The 24,192-nt window shown below is 44.8% G+C and overlaps 1 protein-coding gene across 1 annotated transcript in view; it reads right to left on the bottom strand.

The window, feature by feature from the left end:
- The window catches only part of DMTN (dematin actin binding protein), a 229,450-nt gene that overhangs the window by 38,481 nt on the left and 166,777 nt on the right, over window positions 1-24,192 (bottom strand). Inside the window, exons 7-15 of the mRNA XM_078666358.1 lie at window positions 15,980-16,091; window positions 14,056-14,112; window positions 13,158-13,304; window positions 11,628-11,740; window positions 10,329-10,434; window positions 6,170-6,234; window positions 4,356-4,404; window positions 744-754; window positions 552-617 (exon numbers count right to left, since the gene is read on the bottom strand). Of these exons, the coding sequence (XP_078522484.1) occupies window positions 552-617; window positions 744-754; window positions 4,356-4,404; window positions 6,170-6,234; window positions 10,329-10,434; window positions 11,628-11,740; window positions 13,158-13,304; window positions 14,056-14,112; window positions 15,980-16,091 (726 nt within the window). The remainder of the gene's footprint in view (window positions 1-551; window positions 618-743; window positions 755-4,355; window positions 4,405-6,169; window positions 6,235-10,328; window positions 10,435-11,627; window positions 11,741-13,157; window positions 13,305-14,055; window positions 14,113-15,979; window positions 16,092-24,192) is intronic.

Genomic DNA, 24,192 nt, shown 5'->3' with positions numbered 1-24,192 from the left:
CAATCTTGACATGTGACCTACTCTTCTGCAATTCTACTACTATTTAATTGCCAAATATTCTGATTTTTCCGTACTAAAGGCAAGTATGTGCCATTCAGTTGCCCCTGGTCACTATATTACAATGTCTACCATGTTTTATCTACCTGCTCTTGATATTCGTCATGCCATCACTTTGTCCATCATTGTTGTCTCATCTTTCTAAATTACTTTCCACTAACAGGGATAATGGATCCTTTGCATCCACTTCACTTGACTTTTCTCATCCATCATGCAGTATATGTGAAGAAGAGACCGTTAATTAGGCAATTATCACTTCACTTCCTGCATTCTATAACCTCTTTTCCTCCACAAAGAGCTGACTAGCATGCTATGCATTATACTGAGGTCGGCTAATGTAAACCGTCACAGCCTAGATGGGGAACAGCCTAGCGAGAAAGAACCAATGACTTGTTATGCATGAAACCTAGAGGGAGATCCCTTCTTTTAAGGAAAAAGGCACCAATTTAAGGTATCCACACACAGTTTCTATTCAGCTTGGCATTCACTCTTACTTTCTGTTCCAGGATACTCGGAAGAGAGTTTCCTCGGTCCATCCGTGACCGCAGACCATCGCCATTCTAGAAAAGAGCAAAATCACAGAATGAAAGGGCTGCAGGGGCACCATAGTTTCAGCAATGAATGTTAGAGATGCAAAATATAGTCAAGTGGATCGAGGATATGGTTGGAGTGGGATCAGTCCTTACCCTCAACCCTGCTTTGCTTTGTTATGGCCCAATATCACTTAACATCTAAACATGTCTCCGAATAACATTAGGAACAACAGGGTGTTCGGAATGTATCTGATTCTATAATTATCACATATTCTATGTTTTTAGAGAATAACATGCAGCTTACTCCACCAAAATCTACACCTTACAGTAAATACCATACACTTTTCCTCTGGTAGGTTTCACACGCTGCAATTTAACAAAGGGCGAGGTATTTATCACACCTGGTGATTACTGGGTGTGGTAAATTCCACAGAACTGGGAATTCCGATTGAGCCTCTCACTATCAGGGCCTAAGTGTTAAAGCAAAGTTTATTTTGGAAAGTGTTCGATTAGGGTAGACGCTATAGAGACATACCATGATCAAAAGGATGAACAGGAAGACAGTACATCCATCTTTAATACAAGCAGCTGTCGAAAACCCATGGGAGAGAAAAAAGGTGTATATCCCACGGAGGACTGAAGACAAATCAAAGCGAATCGAGGTCTACCCATCACAGGACAGAAGAAAGGGAATGCAAAGTGAGAGGAACATAACTTTCTAACACTCAAGGTGAGAGAGCCTAAAGGCAGAGGTGAAACAGTCATTGGTGACTTACATGCAGTGGCACAAAGGCCTAGGCATATGAGGGCCACGCAGGACCCTAATTATTGCTATCCTGTACCACCACGCCTGGAAAACAGGGCCATCTGCCTTGCTTGCATTAGGGCCCATGGCACACTTTCTACGTCACTGCCTAAAAGGCACAGAGGAAGATGTTTTTTTATAAGACGAGGAGGTACACAAAAAGGGAAAGCAGACACGAGCAGCAGGAAGTAGACACATGATGGTAAGTAGGTTTGGCAGGAAAAGGAACCCCTCTGCCCCTCCAAATGGTAGTGTTCATCACAGAACGTCGCTGCAAACCCCAAGTCTCAGACAATACCTTTGTTGGCATGCTCAATTATTTCACCGACAGATTCTGAGATGGAAACACTCTTCTGTTCAAAAGTCCCACACCCCACCTGTGAATTAAAAATGTGCCCATTTAACAGACTTACCTGAATTACTGAAAAAAAGAAAAAGAAAAAAGAATATTAGATATTTCAGACCACGATTTTTACAACCACAAATCATCACAAAAACACAGGGAAGCATGCCCAGTGAGCCCTGCATGCTATCTTTCTGAAAGTAAGATTGCCTTACCAGTCAACTACCAACTGTCACAGAGAACCCTAAATAATTGTCTCCCAACACCTTCCTTTTGTACAATCAACCAGATAGACCAACAACATCTGAAAACGGCAGCACTTGAAGCTGCTCACTGTCTGTGATATCCAAAACAAGACAATCACAACAACTCCACAACATCACTACTGGTAAACCACTCACTTTCCATCAAATACAAACAGCTGACCTTTGTAAGTATGCAAACAAGCACTTTTGCAATCACACCCCCCCAATAAAAATGCATGAACCAGACGTGTGCCTATCAACATGCACTCACATCACACAACTGCACACTGAGATATAGTGTACATAGACTACTTTTATGGGAAGGCAACTACTTATTTACTCTGCAACACCACCCTCTGAATTAATCGTATTCCATAGTGCTTTCCCTGTACATTCACAATTTCCTTCCTTACTTCCCCACCCTCAATCCTGGGACATGTTCGAACAATGTTGGCCATTACATTTTCTACCAGGTGAGAGTGCGCCAACTTTGGTTGTCTGAGAACCAATGAATATAGGAGCTAAAATCAGCACCTTCTTGTCACTGCACACTATGCAACCTACTGAGGTGAGAGAATGTTGAGGTGGACGTTGCCGGCTGATATCCTACAAAATGTATGTTATTTAGAAGATACATACTAACTAGTCGTGTTTTATGATGTTAGAATGCCATGGGTGCTTTGGTGGCATAAGAAACCACAAGAACAAATTGGTTTAAAAACTTCAGAAGAAAACAAACACTGCATTATAGGCTTATAATACCTTGTACCTTCTAAGATATATTTTTATGTTATATTATAAATGAAGTAATTTTGTATCTCATTCGGCGTTAGAATCACAACCTCATTAACTCTTAATTGCAGGCACCCTTCCTGGACCTTCCCGTTCTGCATTAGATTCTCCACCACACACACTGTTACTACTTCATCTGGTACAGTTGCTTTATCTACTGTGAATCATACTACCATAAACATCACGACAGGTGCTACTACCACCATCTTCACCACTGGGGGCACTTGTACCACTTCTAGCACTGCAATTTTAATTGCTCCTACTAAAATGACAACCACTAGTACAATTATTACTGGCAGACTTGCCTAAGAATGCTACAGCTACTGATATAATTACTAGTTGTACTATTGCTGCTGCTGTTTTAACTGATCCTACAACGAATCACGTTAGATTTGTGTGTTTTGTCTGAGGTTTTTTTGTGGGGTCACCATTCCACACATGTACTTGTTAGTGGGTGTATTCTTGAGAGCTGCAACAGGCGATTTGTTGGCTGAGCACCATGAAACTCACATGTTTGGATGCTTAGCCTGGAAGCAATCAAAGTATCTCGTCCATGAAGGATGATGCAAGTTCTGCTGTGGTAAAAAACTATTGTATGATTGTGGTAGTACTGTGGCCTGGTTGGAGACCCATGAGCAGAATATTCGAGTAGTTAGAGTCAGCCAGATTAGAGTTGATCTCTGGAGAGACCGGATCAGCAATCTAAGGCTTTGCCTGTGGGTCTTCTGCCATGCCAGGAGTGGATGGCATGGATGTGACATTCTCCCAGGAGGGAATGCAGGTCCAGATATGCCAGGTCACCCAGTCTGACACAAAGGACTGGACTCTAGGTGTCACAAGAGGTGGACAGCTGGATCCAAGCCTTGGCGAGATATTGTCAGGGATATTTCTTGAGGCCCTCTGCATCATGGAGCTGCAGAGGTGAGGGAGAAAGAGAGTTGTTGCCGGACCCAAGCCCACAGTTCCTTGGTGGGCAGTAAATGGTTGACATGCAGCTTGTCACCACTAAGGGCTACCAACTCCATGACTGAGTTTTTGAGCACAGGCAAGTTCACGCCCACATACTTTGACACTAAGCCACAAGCATTTGCACTACCCAGCTGGAGATCATTGCCATAGGAAAACATGTAGGTGTACCCAAGAGGGACATTGGGGCTGACCAATGCCTACATCTGCTTCCATGAAGATTTGTGCTTTACCCCTTATTGGTCATTGCCCAGAGCAGGTGTAGCACAAAAGTATACAAACAAATGTGATGGATGGAATGATGAAATTAATCTCAGCCACTGGTAATCACTTGGACCGCATCTCAGTCCATCATTATTTTGCACACTATGCCACCTCAGTTTAGATCCAGCCATATGCAAATCAGTATTGACTCTGCTCCAATGGGAACAGCCCAGCCCGAACTGCTAGATTGTTTCTATCAAACAGTGTTTGAGTGTACACACCCTCTGCCCTTCTACACTCCCCTCACAAAAGCATTGCTGTAGAAATAAAATAGATATTGTGGTGCAGATCCCCCAACCTGTGCATGCATCAATGCCAAATCTAGGAAGGCCTCCCTGTTTGTCTCTTACCTGTCCCCGCTGACCCAGAGTCAGGAGAGGTGAACTCTGCAGACTGTAGCTGGAAAATAAAAACAGACAGACCGATTAGTGCATGCGCCAATAGAGGCACACACTCAAAAACACCCCACAGACCAAACTGTAGTCTTTACTGGATCTGCACAGGTGCTTTCTGGGAAACATATAATTTTAGATTGAATGTAAAAATATATATGTGGGATCAGGCAGCAGAACTACCTCATGTTCCTCTGACCACCTATGTGCATATAGAAAATAAGAAGCATTTCCGATTGTGCTGGGCCCCAGTAGATGTGTCCTACTTGTTATGGTTTGTTTTTGTAAAGTGTCTAAACAGTCAGAACTCGGGGACTGCAGAAGTCGTCATGCAAGGAACACATTGGCAAGGAGGATCTTGATGAATTTTTAATATTATTTACAAAAGTGCCCACTGGCGAGGTTGTTACATGTCAAGTGAGAGACTGAGCTAATTCCCCACAAGTATTGATCACACCGCCGGAAATTTTGTGCAACTGACTTCACTGTGTGATGTGTCCCACCACCACTTTTCATGCATTTAGGCAGTTAAGGGGGCAGGGGCTTTACAGGAAAGAAGCAAGTGGGTGGTCTGTGCAAAATCTACAAGACGTGTGCGGGCTTGATGGGTTTACAGGGGGACATCACCAGACAATTTTGAAAAATATTGGGTGTATTCAACACTGGAACCACACTGGTGTGGATGGCAACATTTCCGCTCCAAATGCACCTAAACTCATTACTCTGCTGATGTGTTGGGTGTAGATCTCATTGTACCCTACTGTCATGCCCACTGCAGACCACAGTCATTACTCTGCTGATGTGTTGGGTGTAGATCTCATTGTACCCTACTGTCATGCCCATTGCAGATCACAGCTGACTGCGCCATGTCCAGGGTGGATCTCAGCTGACAGTGGTGTATGTGGATTTGAGCTTAACCTACTGTCATGGACAGTGTGGGTCTGAGATGACAGCGCCTTGATGCGAACTTCTATGCGAGTCCATGCTTGTGCTGATGATGAGTCAAAGGCAGATCTAAGCGTACACTGTTGATATTCCAAGTGCAGGTCTGAGCTCAGTCTATGGCCATAATAAGAAATGATCTAAGATTTACCACATCGTCAAACCCAATGTGAACTGAATTTGAATACACTACCGGCCCCATTGAGGATGTGAACCAACCACACTGTCTTGCCAATCTGCCTCTGAATTTACGGCATTTTCAAGCCCAGACCAGATATCTGGCTAACGTTCCATGCCCTGTGTACACCTGAGCTTACCATACTGTTGTACCCAGTGTGTATTTTTGCTTCAAAGTATAGTATCATGCTTAGAGTGGAAACACTCTTGAGTGTTGTCATGTCCAGTGTAGACCTGAATTTACTCTTCTTTTGTACGCAGTTTGTAATTGGCCTGAGCGTAGTATCATTCCCAGAGTGGAACATCTCTTAATGTATTACTACCGTGCCCAGTGTAGACCAGAATTTAAGGTCCTCTGATACCCAGAGTAGATATGATCTGAATCTAGTGACATGCCCAGTGTAAGTCTGCTCTTACTTTGCTGTCATTCCCAGTGCAGGCCAGAACTAACTTTTCCGTCCCGCCCAGTGCGAAACTGTACTGACACGTATAATGTGGTAAGAGCATGTCTGAATTAGTGTGATCATATGCCAACCCCATGACAGAGCTCATGGTATGGTTGTACTGTGCGCGGCCTTAGCCTATGTTGATGTTGTGGTAAGTGCTGGTGTACCCTTATACTGACCATTAGCCAAGCAGTGGTCTGAGCTTACCCTGCTGAGGCTGCTGCGCCCATAGCCGGGCAGGGTGGATGCACTGGAGGGTCCAGTGTGCACAGCTGCAAAATAACAAGGAGCACAGTGAGTCAAGTAACCTCTTGTTTTTATTCTAACCAGACATTTACAACATAGAAAAGCACAATCAAACTATTTACACAAAAAACACATATAAGTAAGTTTAAAAAAATGTATTGTATCACTTAAAGAGATAATAATCAGGGCCTCTGAAATTACTTGATTATGTGGTCGTTGCATTTTCCTATATAATTAGAAAATTGACTCACTTGCTACATAATCCATCTTTTACTGCATAATTTGCAATTTTAACAATTAAATAGTTTCTAATTCATAAATTGCCATGAGTGTTGGCGCTCAATGGAAGACCGTTTGCAAAGATGAACTGGTCACCTTTCATTTGCTGGTTCCTCTACTTAAGTTCTAAATAGCTTCTAATGAGGAGTAACTTTTCCCCAGATTGTATTAACATGTGTAAAAGAGACAAAATAACCAAGTAATAAATCCGCAAATTGTGCCACATTATGTCACATGATCTGCTTATTCGCAGCATAATTTAGTCAAATGTGACACATCATTTAGTCCTACCATGTCACATAATTCCAGTGGCTTTGAGAGTAATCAAGTTTTATGTGCAGGCTTATAGAAATGTCAGTAGTTTTCAAAGGGCAACTGATCATTTGATTTTTGTCCTGTGGCCGCTCCTTCGGCTAAGCAAGCCTTCATTTCTGTAGAATTTCTCTAGTGGCAATAAGGTGCCAGGCTTTGGTGCAGCCCTTATGAAGGTCATTCTCAATCCCACAGGAATCTCAGTTTGGGCACAAACTCCTGGCTAAACATCCACACAAATATGGGCTTACATTTTAAATATACGCTGATGACACCCAGCTCTTCATTAATTCACATTGGGGGATTAGGTGGTGTCGAAAATTGTCCCTCCAGCACCGGATGCTGTGGGACAATGATGAGCCTGAATACTTAAAAAGTAGACCCAATAAAAATTAGGTAATAATCGTCAAGGCCAAAGTCAACTCATGGGACTTTACCTTGTGACCTTGATGGCTACATCTTTGGGATCCTGCTGGTCGCTTCTGTAGGCTAGGAGAGATCTGAGGATAATGCTTGGTGCTTTACTCTCTCCGTCTCATCAGATTTTTACAACTTCTAACAAATGTTCATTCAACCTGAGGGTTCTCTGGTGGATTTTCTTTTCCTTGCTTGTATTAAACGTCTTATGGTGGTGAACACCTATGTGCAGTCCCACCATGATTTTTGTAACTTTGCATATCAGTCCCTCCCATAAAAGTATGTATCCAAATTTTAATACAACCAAACTCTAGCAGCCAGGACACATCTACTGAGATGTTATTATGTGTGCAAGGCCCTACATCAGCTACATTGATTGCTTGGAAGTTGGCAATAAAAGGATTTTGATTAAGGTTTATAGTATATTCTATGACAAAGGTCTTCAGTTTCTAAGGAAATAATTTCAATAATAATATAGGACTCCTTCAAAAATGTGTTTTATGATTCTTTGGTTTAAGCAATAAACTTTAGGCGGACAAGCTTTTCCCACTGAATGCCCAACAGTGAGGGACTCGGTGCATGTGACTATTTATAGAGAATCTTACCATCTAAAATGTCATGAACTTTTTAGGAACCAACGATTAACTTCCTAAACACCTATTCATTTCTAGCTACTAACCCTGGCTCAGTCTCAGTTTTTCACAACAGCACCGAGACGCTTCCACAAGGATTGATGCACTTATGAACATCCAAATATAAAATAATAACCTCACCACGTGGTATTGGTATTTACTGACGAAAGAATTATCGCACCTCTAATGAAGCTGTGAGACTCAGCCTTCTGAAAGTAATGGGTTCTCTGTGCCACAGGGCATGAATGGCGAAGTAGTGCTAGTTGTGAGAAGCACACAACCTGTACTCTGCTTGATTTTGAGGAGTCCATGGATTCAGAAGTGCTGTACAGAGTGGTCCAGGATCACTGGCCTTGGAGCAGCTTGAAGTTGCAGCAAAACCTTACTTCACCTGCAGCAGGTGCTGTACATGCTGGCATAGGGATGTAGGCAGTGTTGCACTTTACAGATCCTGTGGCCTATGGGTCTCTGCACGTGTGGCGGTGCCCTGACTGTGGGAGGAGAAAGTGGGTTGTGGGAGCGCCCCTCTGAGTGAACCAAACTGTATGACAGTGGAGATTAGAAATGGGTTAATGGGTTCCAGAGGAGTGTCATCAAGGTAGGCAACTTACAGGTCACCTTAGCTTTTATGATGAGCCAAGAATGGAGCTGCTTAGTGCGGTGATGGGGGTTATAGATAGTCTAGAGGGGGTCTGTAGCAGTGCTGCAGGGTAAACAAGACTGAAATCTCCAGAAGCACAAAAGAAGAGATTGAGATAGGGGTCACAGAGTACCTCAAAGGAGGCAGTAGAGGCTCCAGAGGGTGTGTGCAATTGCCAAATAAGGTTTCCACCCTGCTTTTAAACCAGTTGCAAAGTTATGATGTTTGCATTTGTCACCCCGATTGGGACGGGTATGCCCAGATGTGGGTCCTGTGCTCACCATGCCACTGGAGTCAAGCTAGCCTGGCTGATGAGGTGTGAAACCCCGAAACCGGTCCCAGGATGCTTGTTTCCAGTCCAGGGAGGACCTGGCCTGGCAGTTCGGGTTGGACTGTTCCCATTAGGAAGCAGGGTCAAGACTGATTTGCATAAGGCTGGGTCTAAACTGGAATGGCATGGGGAGCAAACAAAACGATGGATTTTAGGCCCCGATCTCTGTACTGGAGTGAATGATTGACATTGTTCAACATTCTGTCCATCAATTGTTCTTTTTGCAAAGTTATGAGCCAGCTGAAAACAGAAGCTCTGGAATTTTGGTTTTCCCAGTGTGAATGAGTTCACATATTCCAGGGTGGATCCACCTGAGGAGTTGAAGGCATTGATAACATGAACAGAATATTGCCGTGATCTGGGCATCATGGTTCATCAGCATGTCCAGGATCACTCCCAGTCCCCTGGTCTTAGCATACTATTTGGAGGTCAGAATGAATTCCATGCTCCTGGCAATGGCATAAGGTGTGGCATCCAAGATTACTCGGCAGATGATGGTGCAATTAAAGTGTAATGCACTGAAAACATGCACAGTGCACATGATTGCACACTAGCAGAGATGTAAATAATGTATTCTCTGCTAACGTTCTACTTGAAGTAATTTACCTATATGACCTAAAAATACCTCTACAAATGCCAAGTTATACCTCAATCCAATGTGAGGGCACAGTTGACCAGAAACGGCACTTAGGAATAGTCAGGGGTTGTAGCTCATATCCAGTCTTGCTCTTTGGTCCCTTTGGCACTACCTTTACAGCCCCTGGCCTGAGGGGCCAAGAAAGTGGTGGTAGTTACAGAAAGCAAAGAGGGTTCCAAGTGCCCTATTTCGTTTTTGTAGTTTCGACTCCTTTCAGTTTTTCTATGTGATCAGAAGCCAGTGGACAGTTGTTGTGGGGCTAAAGGCCTGTGATACTATTGGTATGTCCAAGCATGTGTGATGTCATTTCCGATACCCTCTGCATTTTGGTAAATAAATTGCCATGGTGTTGACATATGGCACTTATGGGAAAACTATCAGTTGATACATTAGTAGATGTTAAAGGATAGTTTTGTTTGAAACATCTGCGACTATTGATTCCTTGAAGTACAGGTCTTCGAAACAGGTGATAATGGGAGTTTTGGAGTCACCATTTCTGTGGGAAATTTGTTGGAATGAGGTCTGCATGTGCAATACTGTATCTGAAGTTTCAGGGTGAGCTCCCCACTAAAGAAATGTAGACCCTGCCACAATCAAATGCTGTTGGAGGTGTATTAGATGTCAATATATTGGTTTACTACCGCTGCAAGTTGTTTTTAGGTGGCGAATTAGAAGTCAGAGTATTGGTGTAAGTTGCAGGTGAGGAGTTTTTTGGTGGTGTATAAGATGTTAGTATATTGGTGTAACTTGTAGATGAGAAGATTTTTTTTTACTCCGTTCCTGTATCCATGCCCTTTGGGTGGGGCGAGTTACCCTAAAGAGCTAGTTGTCTTTGGTCGTAGACCTCGGATAAGCAGAGGGGTTTCACTTACGGGTGTAGAAAGGAGTCCTGTCCGGGAGGGAGCGTGTTTTCCTCCTAATTGGTAGTGTTTTTTCCATTTCTTCCTTCAGGATCATTTTGCCCAAGTTTGAAGGGATCTGGTAAAAACACAACATTGTGTCAGGAAATGAGGAAAGAGGAAAATGAGAAGGGTATAGGGAGAAGTGCAGTAACAGAGACTAGATCAAGAATGGAGTAGAGAGGAGAGTAAGAGTGAGGAGAAGAAGGAAAGAAAAGTGAGGAGGATGCGGTGGAGGTGTAGAAGCGTTAGAAGAGCGAGAAGACCAAAAGAGAGGCGGCAGAGCTTTAGGAAAGAGCGGGGAGAAATAAATTAGAGTAAAAGTTTTGACAAAAGTGAAAGAAAATGAGAAGGGTGAAAGAGAAGAATAGTGGAAATGTAGGTGAAGCAGTTACTGAGAAGAGGGAAAGACTGAGAAGGAAAAGAGGAAGGGTGTGATACATGTCGGAATAAGGATAGTGAAATAAATGGGAGAGATGTCAGAGAGCAAGGGGCGAGAGAGAGGCGAATTTGAAACTTAGAGGTGAAAGGAAAAGAGGGGAGAGGGGAAAATAAAAAAGGAGAAGAGGATAATGACAAGGCAGAAGAAGAGGGTTGTGATGAATGAACAGGATTATAGGATGCATAAGGAGGAGAAATTGACAAGAAGGAATAGAGCAACATGTTCAAGATGAAAAAAGACAAACATGATAGCAGCAGCAAATGAGAAAAAGAAAGATGTGAAACGTTAAGGGATAAATTAGATAATAGTAGATACCAGAGAAAAGAAGAGAACAAACCAAATAGAAGTTGAAAAAAGTAGAGGAAAGTGTGAAAAATACGAAGAGAACAAGGGCACAGGAAACGAAAATAAAGACCAAGCAGAGCAATGGAAAGCATAAGAAGGGTAAGTGCATAAAAAAGCAAAATGAGTTCTACGAGGCAGAAGAGAACTAGGAAAAAAGGAGAGTACCAAACAGATCAAAAACAGAGCAGAGAAAGACAGAAATATGCAGCAGACATACCATAGAAGACAGCAGATGACAGAAGAATAAAATAGGGGGACATTGAAGAGAACCAGAGAGATTAGAGGAACTAAACATACAAAGCACAGAACCACTATATGCGAGAAAACATAAGAGAGAAGGACAAGGCAGAGAAGGGTGGCTGGCAGTAAATTCACCGTCTAAGTAAAAATAATACTATAGCCGGTCAAGCACACAAAGACTCCCCTGCTCATGCAGTGGTGCGGTCCAGGTCTGTGACGCATATGCAAGCAGAGTGAGCTCTTACTTTACTGAGCTGCATCCTCTGGAGATCCACAAGCTCTTCGATCTCCTCAGCACCATCCTCTTCCTCCTCCTCTCCTTTCTTATTGGCCAGTCGGTGTTTCCTCCACTCTGTCTCTAGAAGGGAAAGGTTGGGTCAGAACTCACTAATATTCTCTTAGCCTCGCCCTGACAACAGGTTCATAAAGAAGGAGCAGGTCACATCAGTATTTCTTTAACTATCTCAATATGGTGATATGACGTCAAAGGGAGTGGGCAGGGGGAGTCGAGAAGCCTGAAAGAAGGTGAGGACACAGGGTTCGACAAGACACAAATAAGAAATGGAACCTCATGTACCAAGCAGTCTGGAGGTAAGGGCTAGCTAGGTCGCTCTACTCGAGGCTACATGCAAAGTTGCTTCGGAAGAGGCGCTTTTAGAGTCCTTGAGACACAAGAACAAAGCTCCCTGCTGCTGGATAGAATGGGCCAGACATCCAGCTGAAACACAAAATACACATCCAAAGCTTTGCCATTTTAGCCAAGTTTCCTGAACGTTTCATTGTATTGTGGCGTATCATTAGCATATTGAGGACCACATGTATCATTATTGCAAGTAGAGTTTACCTAATTGCGATTTTCTCCAAGTCGCAATTAGGTAATTGCTAATCCTAATGTATGAAACTCTTTTCAGTTTCATTAGCGATTCTTAATGAGTGGCAAATATACCTACCTCATGCATATTAATGAAATAGGTCGCAATTTGTAAGCAATTAGGAATCTACGCCATCACAGGAATGGTGGCCTGCTGAGGTCAGCAGACCACCATGTCTGTGGTAGCTTTTAAATAAAGCAGTTTTTTTGTTTTTAAATGTAGCCCGTTTTCTTTAAAGGAAAACCGGATGCATTAAAAAACAAAAAATGAAAATTGAAGTTGAATTTTTTATGAGTAGGCAGTGGTCTGTGGCACCACTGCCTGCGCTTAGAGCATTTTTTTTCCATTCTCAAATGGGAAGGCCCCCCCTGGGGACTCCTTTACATTTGTGAATGGGTTACCACCTCCTTCAATATGAATGTTTTGCGACCGTAATATGGTCGCAAAATATTCGTATATCCCATTCGGATTTGTTATTTGAAAGGGACGCCCTAAACACACCCCTTGCAAATACTGAATCGCAAACAGAAATTGCTGAATCGCAATTTGTGTTTCATACATATGTAAAAGCATTTTTGAGGTTTGGAAACCGACTGATCAGCCGTTTCCGACTGCAAAAATGCTTAATACATGTGGCCCTCATTCCCTTATTTTGTAGAATGCGAAAGGGAAATTCTGAAGACCATGGCTGTTTTGTTTCCATGTTCAACAAAACATAAAATCACCCAGGCTACATGATGGATACACATCATCGAAAGGATGGTGTCACTAACATTTTCCCTGATCTGTGATCTACACCCATATCTGCTCGTCTGTTGGAACCACCAAAGTCGATGCTTGCCCTGCTTCTTCTCAGTTGCCTTATCATCCTTTCCCTGAAGAAACCATGAGAACGCATCCTACCTACAACAGCCAGAGAGGGCGGACACGGCCAATAGTCAGTCTCGATTTTGGCCGGCAGGTTCGGGTCAGGAGGTTGGGCTGCTGGAAACTTTGAAGACTCAATGATCAGGTCTTCGATGTGTTTGTTTTGCAGCATTCCACCTGCATCTTTGGAAAAAAGAGAAGATACATTCTCAGTTGAGCCTTCAAAGAAAAATAAGTACTGCTTTTCTTTATTTTAAGTTTTAAAAGTAAAGTTTATTAAGTAGGAAAAAGAGGAATAACAAACAGCAAGTTTACAATATAATATAAAAACAATGTACTGAAAACATTTGAATAATGAGTACTGCTTTCCTGTTCTCTGCATCATGATTAGAAAAGGAGAACCTAAGCATCGTCTCTATTAACCCAGAGCCCAAAGTTCAGTGTGTGTAATCCCCCAAACACCTACCAGTGCTCAAAAGAGATAAAAAAAGACACTTGACATTACCTAGGACCAAAGGGACAACCTCACCGATGCCCAGAAAACACAACCAGACACTCAGCAATCCTTAAGGAAGAGGGTTCAAAACGACACTCAACACTTTCCAGGAAAGATGGAACACACAATACTCGTTGTCCATCAAGAGCGAAATAAAATGTTTTAACCAGTCCCAAAGGGATGGTATGCCAGAGTCACACTCATGTCCCCGGCATAGAAGGAATGGGACACAACATACTCTCTCATAGAAAGAGAAGTGGTAACAAGAGGCATTCTACAATCCCCAGCAAAGAAAACGAGATATAATCACTAACGCCCTGCCATAACATGTGCACGCTATTTACCAAGAAAGAAAAACAAAAGACACCTACACGCTCATCAAACTACAGAAAAATGCAAAGTAGAGTCACCTCTAGGAGGCACTAAGAACCTGCTTACCTTTCTGTTTGTAGATCGGAGGTTTCTTGTAAATGTTTAACTCTGTCTTTGCCAACTCTGAAAGAGTCAAGCGAGGTAAGTGAGGGAGAATAGAAAACATAAACTAATGATTAACTAAAAAAAAAAAAAATATATATATATCTCCCAGCTCCCAAGTACATCAGTACAGCACTCTCGAGAAACTCTTAAACCGAAAGTTTATTTGGCTTGCTTCAACACAAAAGACGCGTTTCGGCAACTGCCTTTGTCAATTATATATATATATATTTGCAGTTTTATGTAGCAGAACTCGACACCGAGGTAACAGAGCACCTTACATGAGCTCCAGTTACATTACACAAGAAGACTTTTTTTTAGGCACAGGGAAATTAAGTGGTCTGTCCAGAATCACACAGGATGTTGAGTCGACGCAAAGACTCAAACCTGGTTTCCCGTATTTAATATATCACTCACTTGCATATTTTAAGAGTGAATAATATATTAAAAAACCCAACTGAGATGAAAAAATGGGAAGGAGAAACATTTGCAAGAATGCAAGAAGAAAAATTATGTACAAGTGGGAAGAAAGCAACATATGGCAAGAATGAAAATATGTTAAGTTGAGTGAAAAAGAAAAGGTGTTGCGAAAATGAAAAATATATGCAGTGAAGAATGTTTAGGAAAGATGAACAATGGATTAAAAAAATGTAAATGCAAGGGACAATAAAATATTACAGTGGTAAGAAAAACTCACTATAACACATGAATACAAATATACAGAATAAATCTACAAGGAACCAGAATGTAAAGTGCAAACTTTCACTTCAGTGTAGTAGCCCAACACCACACCGATATCACTACAGGAGTATGACCCAATTATAGATAAGTTGATATCAAACTATGACTTCATGCTCAAACCCGACATTAAAGTTTAATATCAGTGTAGTAAGCCATATCTATACTATGTTTCAGCATCTGTGCCATTCCATTTGGAAATCATTTGATGAACTTGACCTGAGATTGTGATATTGGTCCAGGGATAGGATAATAAGCCACAGATTCACTGTAGCAACCTGATATCAGATTCTGATTTTGATGCAGAGAACCAAAGACAGAGTGTGATATCACTTTAGTACCTTACGTCACAAAGTGGACAACAGCGAGAACTAGAAATTGCTGGTCAACCGACATTATATGATGTCTTTATTGAAACCTGACATGGGACAAAGGTATCACAGCAGGAACATTTTTGAGAGATTTGAAAGATTTGTGATCACTCCAGGAACCTTCTATCAGATAGTGAAATCACTAAAGGAACTTGACACCAGACAGTGGCATTACAACAGGAACCTGACATCAGGCAGTGATATCATGAAAGGAACCTGATATCACACAGTGATATCCCTACAGGAACCTGATATCAGACAGTGATATCACCACAGGTACTTGTTTCACGTGGCCATCAGTCCAGGAACCAAACAGCAGGCTGACTGAGCTTCACCAGCTGACTGGATATCAGTCTACAATATCAATATCCATCTGGGACAGGACATCAGGACAGGATATCAGACTGACATTAGTCCAGGAGCTTGATATCAGATTATAACCACATTTCTGAAACAAATCATCAGAACGTGACATCATTCTAAGAACCGGCATCAGCAGCACACAGTTGTCCAAGCTCACTCCGCAACTACATTTATGCAGATTTTTTTTTACTTCTTTCAAAGTCAAAAGTCCGCACTTTAGAGAAAGTCCATATTAAAAATAGTGACATTCAACAGCAAAACAACAGCAATAAAAAACCAGAGAAGGGACACACTCTGAGCAGAAATGTGTCCAATAGTAGCCGTAACAATTGAAAAAATAATCAGTGAGTAATGCAAGTAGGCAGCATTGTGGATGCCTTTAGTGCTTGTTGGAGAAGTGGGACAGAGTACTGTACCTGGCCTGTGGAAGTGGTGAAGTCCACTACGCAAGGAACCGCTACTCCGTTGGCTAGGCAGAGTTGACGATAGTTGACTGGACATTCTGTGATCCATCCATTCTTGGATAACCTGCAAAGGAAACAGTGCAACAGTCAGTCTCAGTCTTTCACCCCTGCAATAATCATTGGACATTGACCAATGAGATGGCCCAACCAGGAAACTCTAGAGTGTAGGGAAGAGTCAATCTAATAGGTCCCCCCTCTTTGAAAGCTAGACACTGTGTGTAGAAATGAGATAGCTCAATCTGATAAAATCAATCAAGTCCAGCCAATTAGTTGCTTTATTTATTGAAAGGCAACTATTTGTGATCAGCCAATGATAAAGATCAACCATAAAAGACAACCTTTTGTGAATAGTCAGTGAGATTGACAAACCAGCACTAAGCCATTGAGGAAAATAACAAATGAACATAAACCTAATGCAGAAGAAAACAAGTTACTTACCTGTAACTTTGGTTCCCCAGTATTGGTAACTTTCATAGATTTCCATGCTTTGTATCATTCCCCCTTCGTCGGAATGGGAGCCTCGGTAAACAAAAAAATACCATAGCAGTAGGTACAAAAGAGAAAGAAAGGCCTAGGCCTCATCTCATTTTGTAGCATATCCACCTCTTTTTGTAAAAGGGACCAAAAATTGCAACAACCAATCAGAATAGCCTCACCCCATAGAACCCTCCTGAGAGAGCCTCAGATTTTCGGAGCCGTTGTGTAACTGAACCACATTTGCAAGAGGCTGAGCTTTCCCAGGGGAGAAGGGTGGACGCATGGGAATCTATGAAAGTTACCAATACTGGGGAACCAAAGTTACAGGTAAGTAATTTGTTTTCTTGCCCCAGTATTGGAACTTTCATAGATTCCCATGCTTTGTATCAGAGTAGCTAGCAGTAAGCAATAAGAGCACATTTTGTTATAAGAGTATCAACACAACTTAGTAAACTTCTTTTCATAGGAAGCAACTATATCTTGTTATAACAAAAAAGAAACATTATCCGGCGCGGGGAGTGCCAGTTGGCGATCGTTGCCAGGTGACTCCTGGTCCCTGTCCTGGACCTGGCTCTGGCACATAGGAGGAGCCCACTCTGACATCTTACAACCTGGTGCACCGGCGAAGCGGTCTCTCCCACAGTTCCTGGAACCTGCTGAGTGAACTGGTCTCGGGGTGTCTCCCCCCTCACTCTACTTGGACAGACTACATGGGCCCCCCCTGGGCTGTGAGCCACGGCACGTGATCTGCGACCTTCAATAGTGTGAGTGGAGCGCTTTTCCCCCTGTGCCCTACTGTCACCTAATCTCTTTTTTCCTGCTCACGCTTGGTCGTGAGACTCTCTACTTGCACCGTTCTCACAGGACTAGTGACTACTTACCCACACGAGGGTGTCGGAGACCCCCTCTTGCCTACACGCGCCTCGACCCTGCACCGCTGGGACATACTGTACGCTTTGGGCTCTACGATGGCCTCTAATAGAGGAAGTAAACCCTCCACCCAGAGACAAATCAATAAACTTTTGTGGGGTTCTAAAGGGGAGACAAAAGATGCTAACCCCGACAATGCACCTAAAACCGCGACTCCTCCTCCTGCAGCGTGGGCCCTTACTCTAGAAGATGTGATGGAGGCGATCGCTGGTGTCCGTACATCGCTGGAGACCCGCATAGACTCTGTGAACATCGAAGTAACACTGTTACGGGCGGATCTCCGCAAAATGGACGCCAAGGTGAAGAATATATAGAAGTTAAGACCACGGTGCTTGTAGACGACACCTTCACCCTCCAACAGCAGGTGGCCCAACTCCAAAAGCAGCAGCTACAAATGGGGGAGCTTCTTGATGACTATGAAGGGCGCACCAGGTGCAACAACCTCCGCATCCTAGGGGTTCCAGAACGAATGGAGGGGCCTACTGCTGATCTCTTTGTGGAGAACTTGGTGCTACAACATCTAAAGCCGAAGCAGCTTTCTAACTACTTCTCCATCGAGCGGGCACATAGGGTCCCGGGTGGTAAGCCGAAGCCGGTTGATCCCCCCGCCCCATTATAGCCCGGGTGTTTAACTTTCATGACCGAGATGTCATCCTTCAGACGGCACGAGCGGGTCCGCCCTTGCGCCTAGACAACGCCCAGATATTGATCTTCCCTGACTTTATGGTAAAGGTTCAGGCTCGTCGGCGCAGTTTTCTGGAGGTCAAAAAGGCACTCCGTGATCAGGCCATAAAATATGCAATGCTGTTCCCCGCCAAATTGCGCGTTGAATCGGATGGAAAGACTTGGTTCTTTTGAGTCCCCTGCTGAGGTTTGGGACTGGCTTGAGGGGTGGCGTCGGCCGGATGCCACTCAGAAGAACCGCCGCCGACGGTCAGCCGATCACTCTGGCCCAGAGGCTCTGCCGGAGAGCCAGGATTTGTTCACTGACCCTTCTTAATAACAACGGTGAAGCCCTCGACTGTCTGGCTCCACTTTGCTGGTCGATCAGGGGGGATCTTTGCTCTACCACCTGCTACGTATTACGGAACTCTGCTACCCTTGACCAGCCAAGTGACGATTGGTTTGTACTTACTCCTGGTCTCCAACCAGTCTCCTTTGGGATCCTGACTCGGGGGTCCGTCCAGTCTTTTCTTAAATCTTGTAATATGTATATGTCACTGCTGTCACCATTGAATTTAGTTGCACTTGCTCCATCATCTTGTAGAATCCAGGCGAGGGCACTCATGGCTCTCCACACACCCCATCTATGTTTGGGCGGGCGACAGGCACTCTGCCTAGTTGGGGTGTGGATAGTTCTAAATCCGGGCGCGCCTGGGGGCTGGGTGGGGGGTTGGATGGCGAGGGAGGGGGGTTTCAGGGGGTAATGTTCTACTATTGTTGGGTATCGCATTCTTTGTTCACATCAGGGTCCGTTCTTGTCACATTCCACACCTCTCACAGGGTCCGAACATGGCGTATGGCATCCATCTGGTGCTCTTGATCTTTCAGGAGGTCTCACGACCCCCTGACCCCACGCTCCTTCTTGCCACGGCCACAAGATGGCATAGACTGATCGTTCTCTGGCCACTCCTTCATAGATCTCACCGCACCCACCACTATGCCGCAGTCCCTTCTTAGAACCATCACGCTCATGTCGTGGAATGTCAACTGACTAGGGCACAGAATTAAACGCGGCATAGTCCTCCAGTACTTACGATGCCGCTCACCCGATATAGTACTGCTGCAAGAGACCCACCTGGTGGGCAACACCTGCCGGGCACTGCACAGAGGCGACTATAAACTGCTGGTTCACGCGGGATTCACCTCCGGGTCCCGGGGTACAGGGAGATTGGTTAAAAAGAATCTCGCTCTCACCTGCACTAAGACATGGGCTGACCCCTTGGGCCGCTTTGCACTAGTCGAGGCCATTTGGGAGGGGCGTCCCCTGAATATCTTATCTGTATATCTTCCACCGACGCTGGTCCGTGATTCCCTTAGAGACTTAGGCACCCGACTGACTGATATCCCTACCGGTACACTTCTCATTGGGCGCGACTTTAACATGACGATGAATGATGATCTTGATCGCCATCCCAGACGTGCTTCCCATAGGCAGAGCTCTGACCTGTCCGAATTTGTACAGGCTATGGGACTTGAAGACGTCTGGAGATCCCACCACCCTGACACGCCTTACTTTACACACTACTCTAATGCACACAACAGCATGTCCCGAATTTACTATTTTTTCTGCCCCACAACTGACGTCGGACACTTCGTGCATCCGAAGGGCCTTCCCGGGGGCATTTCTGACCACTCTCCAATTACTGTAGATCTAACTTACCACCACCAACACACCCGAGGCCCCATAATTATCAACCCTTGGCCTCTGCAGATCCCGGACATTAAGGACTGTCTGATAGAACATACCGACTTCTACTTTACGGAAAATGTCGGTTCTGTGCGCTCAGCAGTCACGATCTGGGAGGCATACATGGCGGTCATTAAAGGAAAGGCACTAGCGCTCAAAATGGGGTATATACGGAAACATGCCGACCAGATCCATCAGGCCGAATCTAACTTGTCACGTCTTGAAATGTCCCACAACACTGCCCCCTCAGAAGACACGGCCCGTCAGCTCCGAGCCCAACAACTTAACTATAGAGCTCTGACGCGAGAAAAGACGCAGGCTCGATTACTCCACACACGCCACCGCGTCTATGAATTCGGCGACCGCGCAGGGAAGATGCTTGCTTGGCTGGAGCGGCGGGAACAGGGATATCGATGGGTGTCGTCTATTGTGAGACCGGATGGGTCGACAGCCCTTGATCCGCAGGAGATCGCAGACGCCTTTGCCGACCATCTGGCACATATTTATACAGCTAGGGCGATTTACACCTCGAGGGAGTCTAGGCAACTCCTCGAGGAGATGCGTCTACCTACCCTCTCTGATGAGGACAAGGAAGTGCTTGACGCCGACATTACGGCAGACGAGCTCACGACGACGATCTTTGCAGTTAATTCTGGCAAAGCTATGGTCCCCAACGGAGTCCCCATTGAGTTCCTGAAGGGCATGTCTCCCAGCATTGTCCCCCATCTTAACAACATGTATGAGGACAGCTTGGAGGCAGGTATCTTGCCACTTGATCAACGGCTAGCCTCCATAGTGGTTATCCTTAAACTAAACAAACCACCCACCGACTGCAGTTCCTATAGACCGATCTCATTGATCAGTGTGGAGGCCAAGATCCTCGCCAAGCTTCTGGCTAATCGACTCCTTGTTGTCCTTCCCTCTCTCATTCATGAAGATCAGTCGGGATTCCTTTCGGGTCGGAATACAGCCCTAAATTTGAGAAGAGTCAATAATGTCCTAAGTCGGCAACCTATGCTACAACAAGACGCCGCCATTTTATCCCTGGACGCCACGATGGCGTTTGACTCGATTGAATGGTCCTACCTTTTTGAAGTCCTGCTAAGGTCCGGCTTTGGTCCCAAATTTATCCAATGGGTACGGCTCCTTTACACTGACCTCCTGGGCCAAGTGCGAGTAAACAACCACACATCTCATCGGTTTAGACTCCACAGAGGGATCCGACAAGGCTGCCCCCTGTCGCCGCTGCTCTTTGCTCTCACCCTGGAACCCCTGGCTCACTGGATCTGTACGGACGTATCCATCAGGGGCCTCCAGTGGAATGCCCAGACAACCGACAAAATCTCCCTCTCTGCCGACGATATCCTCGTATACGTCACCTCTCCTCGCTTCTCGATCAATAGCCTATTCCACGTCCTCACCAACTTCTGGAAATATTCGGGTTATTCGATCAATTGGTCTAAATCAACGCTATATATGCTACACGCCCCCCGATACCCAGAGGATTCACCATCACGATAGCTCAGGGTGGCTTTAAATACCTTGGTATCTTTGTAACTCCAGATTCCACATTGTTCCACGAGCGGAACTTGGTGGGCCGACTGCATCGGCTACATAGCGATGTAGCCCATTGACGCTCCCTGCCACTCTCCCTTCCAGGCAGGGCGGCCTTATTTAAAATGTTGGCGCTTCCACGCTTTTTGTATGCCCTGCACAACTGTCCTTTCCCGATCCCTGACTCCTATTTTACCGCCGTTGAGGTAATGGGTTTTTAGGAACCCGGTGGTGCCAGGGGATAACACCCGAAGACCTCTGAGTTCTCCCTGTTCCGGACCACAGAAACACGGAGTCTTCTAGTTGAAGTCAGAGATCGAGTTTTATTGGCAGCTACCAAGTAACACGTGTCCTAGAAACACGACAACCCGGGTCGCGTATTCCCAGGAGACTGTTCGTTTTTACAGAACCAGCTTTCTCCTTATATACAGAAATATTAGCTGCAGGCAAGAATTCTTGAGTTTACGATATGGTTATACACATATTTCTACAATAATACAAAGAGCAAAGTCATGTAGGCCAACCCACATTTTAGACGTCCAGTTCCTGACGGATTACCCGGCCAGGCCCGGAACTCACATCAGATATCGATGAAGCCCCAATAAAGCAGGGTACCTCCTAGTCATAAAACTGGCCATAAACAGGGAACATGGACAGGTGTGTGTGTGTGGAAAACATGGTCTGTACGTAGTGAATGGTTGTGGCAATGGAGTCAGTTGGGACAGGTCAGGGGGGAGTCAGGGAAGGTGGACGTGTCCTTTTAGAACAAGCTCGACCTTACTCAATTGACTTATCATGAGGGCAAGACACAAGATGGATGTCGTTTACAAAATGGAGTCTAAGGGGTCGGGACGGAAACTACGATTTAGGGGTGTTGGCATCCCTCAATCATGACGCAAATGTATAGGGATGATGTCCTAATCATTACCGGTCCGTCGACACCAAATTCGTCATGGCACGTTGATAATTTGTGGCACGGGTATTTTTCTCGATACCGGGATAACCACAGGGTCCAGAATTTCAGAACCACAGACCCTCCTTTTGCGCTCATATAAGGCAATAACTCATGTTAATCTGAGTCCAAATCTGTATAAATGAATTCGTGGAGATGCTGCTGTAGCATCATTCTGTTGCTCAGTTCGTCCCTTGACACAGGCTTCCTTACTCATGGAGTAGCACAGAGGCCACATAGTGCAGGAGCGCACTGTACACACAGGCAGAACATAAACAGAAGCGCTAAGATCATCCCAATGAAGATCAGTGTTTTCCATCCCCAGGCAGTGATCAGTTCCCAGAACCACCCTAGCAGAGACCAATCCCCTTTTTCTACGTGAAGGGAACCAGATATTTTGTGTAGCTTAGAGATGGCCTGGTATACTGTTGGTGCATTATCAGGGATGAAAATGCAGCAACTGGATTGGATCACTCTACATACACCACCACGGTCTGCAAGTATGATATCTAGGGCAACCCTGTTCTGAAGGGTCATAAGTCGATCCGACTGAAGCTCAGTTGTTAAGTTGCCAAGGGCTCCGGCCGTTTCGGTCACGGCGGATTCAACTATCCTCGATAACTGGCGAATGTTCCTGCCGTTCACCATAGGCCCCCAAAATGGCAGAAAACCCTTTGCGAAGTCCGCAAATTCCTGACCCGCAGTGTCGTCTTTACTCACGACACCCCTAGCTGTTCTTGTCCGATGGTAATCTGCCCTGGCCGTGTAGGTGGGTGGCAGCAGAAATGAGATAAAACACGTGCCCGAGAAGTCAGAGGGCAACCATGTATAGGCTTGGTCATGGCATACGAAATAGGTGCCTTTAGCTGCCAAGAATAGAGGGGAAGTTCGGGAAGCAAATACATATGTTTCCGTGCATACGCTCTTTCCTAATTGTGCTTTAGGATCCCTGCCGATACCTTGCAGACATAAGTGACCTCGGTGGGGCACTATCCAAACTGGGCGGGATTTCTTTGCTGTCTGGCCCTTACTCAAGGAAACCCCATACTTAGTTACGTTCCAACGACTGTATGGAGCGAGTTCATCTTTGGGAATTGCTTGATATGTGTCAATATCCCTACTCATATTTCTTATCCCTGCCACTAGTGCCTTGTTGCTGGAATCGCTCTCAGTGGAACGGGGCGGGTATGGTTCTAGGGCGAACAGGAACATAGTCTGGAAAGCCCACAGAGAACCATAATAACTGAATGGCAGGATGAAGTATGGGATACCCTTATCAGTTGTGTGCGGCTTGAGTCCGCATATCCAACAGTTCGAAGTGTTCATTATGGACTGGTGCTGGTGTAGGAGTTGGATGAATGAGTTATTTATAAATTCGAGTCTTCTGGCAGACTCGTGTTCAGGTAGAGGGTGAAAGGAGTGTGTAGAGATAGTAGGAGGAGGTGTTGGCTGGGTGTCATTTGCAAAGGTAACTTGAAATGTGAATAGAGTATAGCCAATCAAGAACATCGTTATGCTGCACAACATTAAAATACATATTATCAGAAACCTTTTTCTGGCCAGTACTATGCATAATTGCCTTTCAAAGTTCGTGAATCTGGTAGGTCTCTCTACCCTTGGAAACTCCATCCTCTAGTTGCTGCCCGCGGTGGGAGATTGATTCTGCCAGGGAGTGCGCTCCGTTCAGTCCGGGGTAACTCCCTTGGACCAACCATAACCGTTGACCTAAACGTCCCCAGCTGCACTCCCCAGACTTCAACCGCGACCCTAGCAGAAGAACCGGATGGCGGTTCGAAAATCAAAAAATGAGCAAGTTCCCTGGGCGAGAGAGCTGAAAAATCA

Source organism: Lissotriton helveticus, chromosome 11 (genome assembly GCF_964261635.1).
Source record: "Lissotriton helveticus chromosome 11, aLisHel1.1, whole genome shotgun sequence".
Taxonomy (NCBI): Eukaryota; Metazoa; Chordata; class Amphibia; order Caudata; family Salamandridae; genus Lissotriton; species Lissotriton helveticus.
The sequence above is the reverse complement of the archived record's forward strand: the minus strand, read 5'-3'. Positions and strand labels throughout refer to the sequence as shown.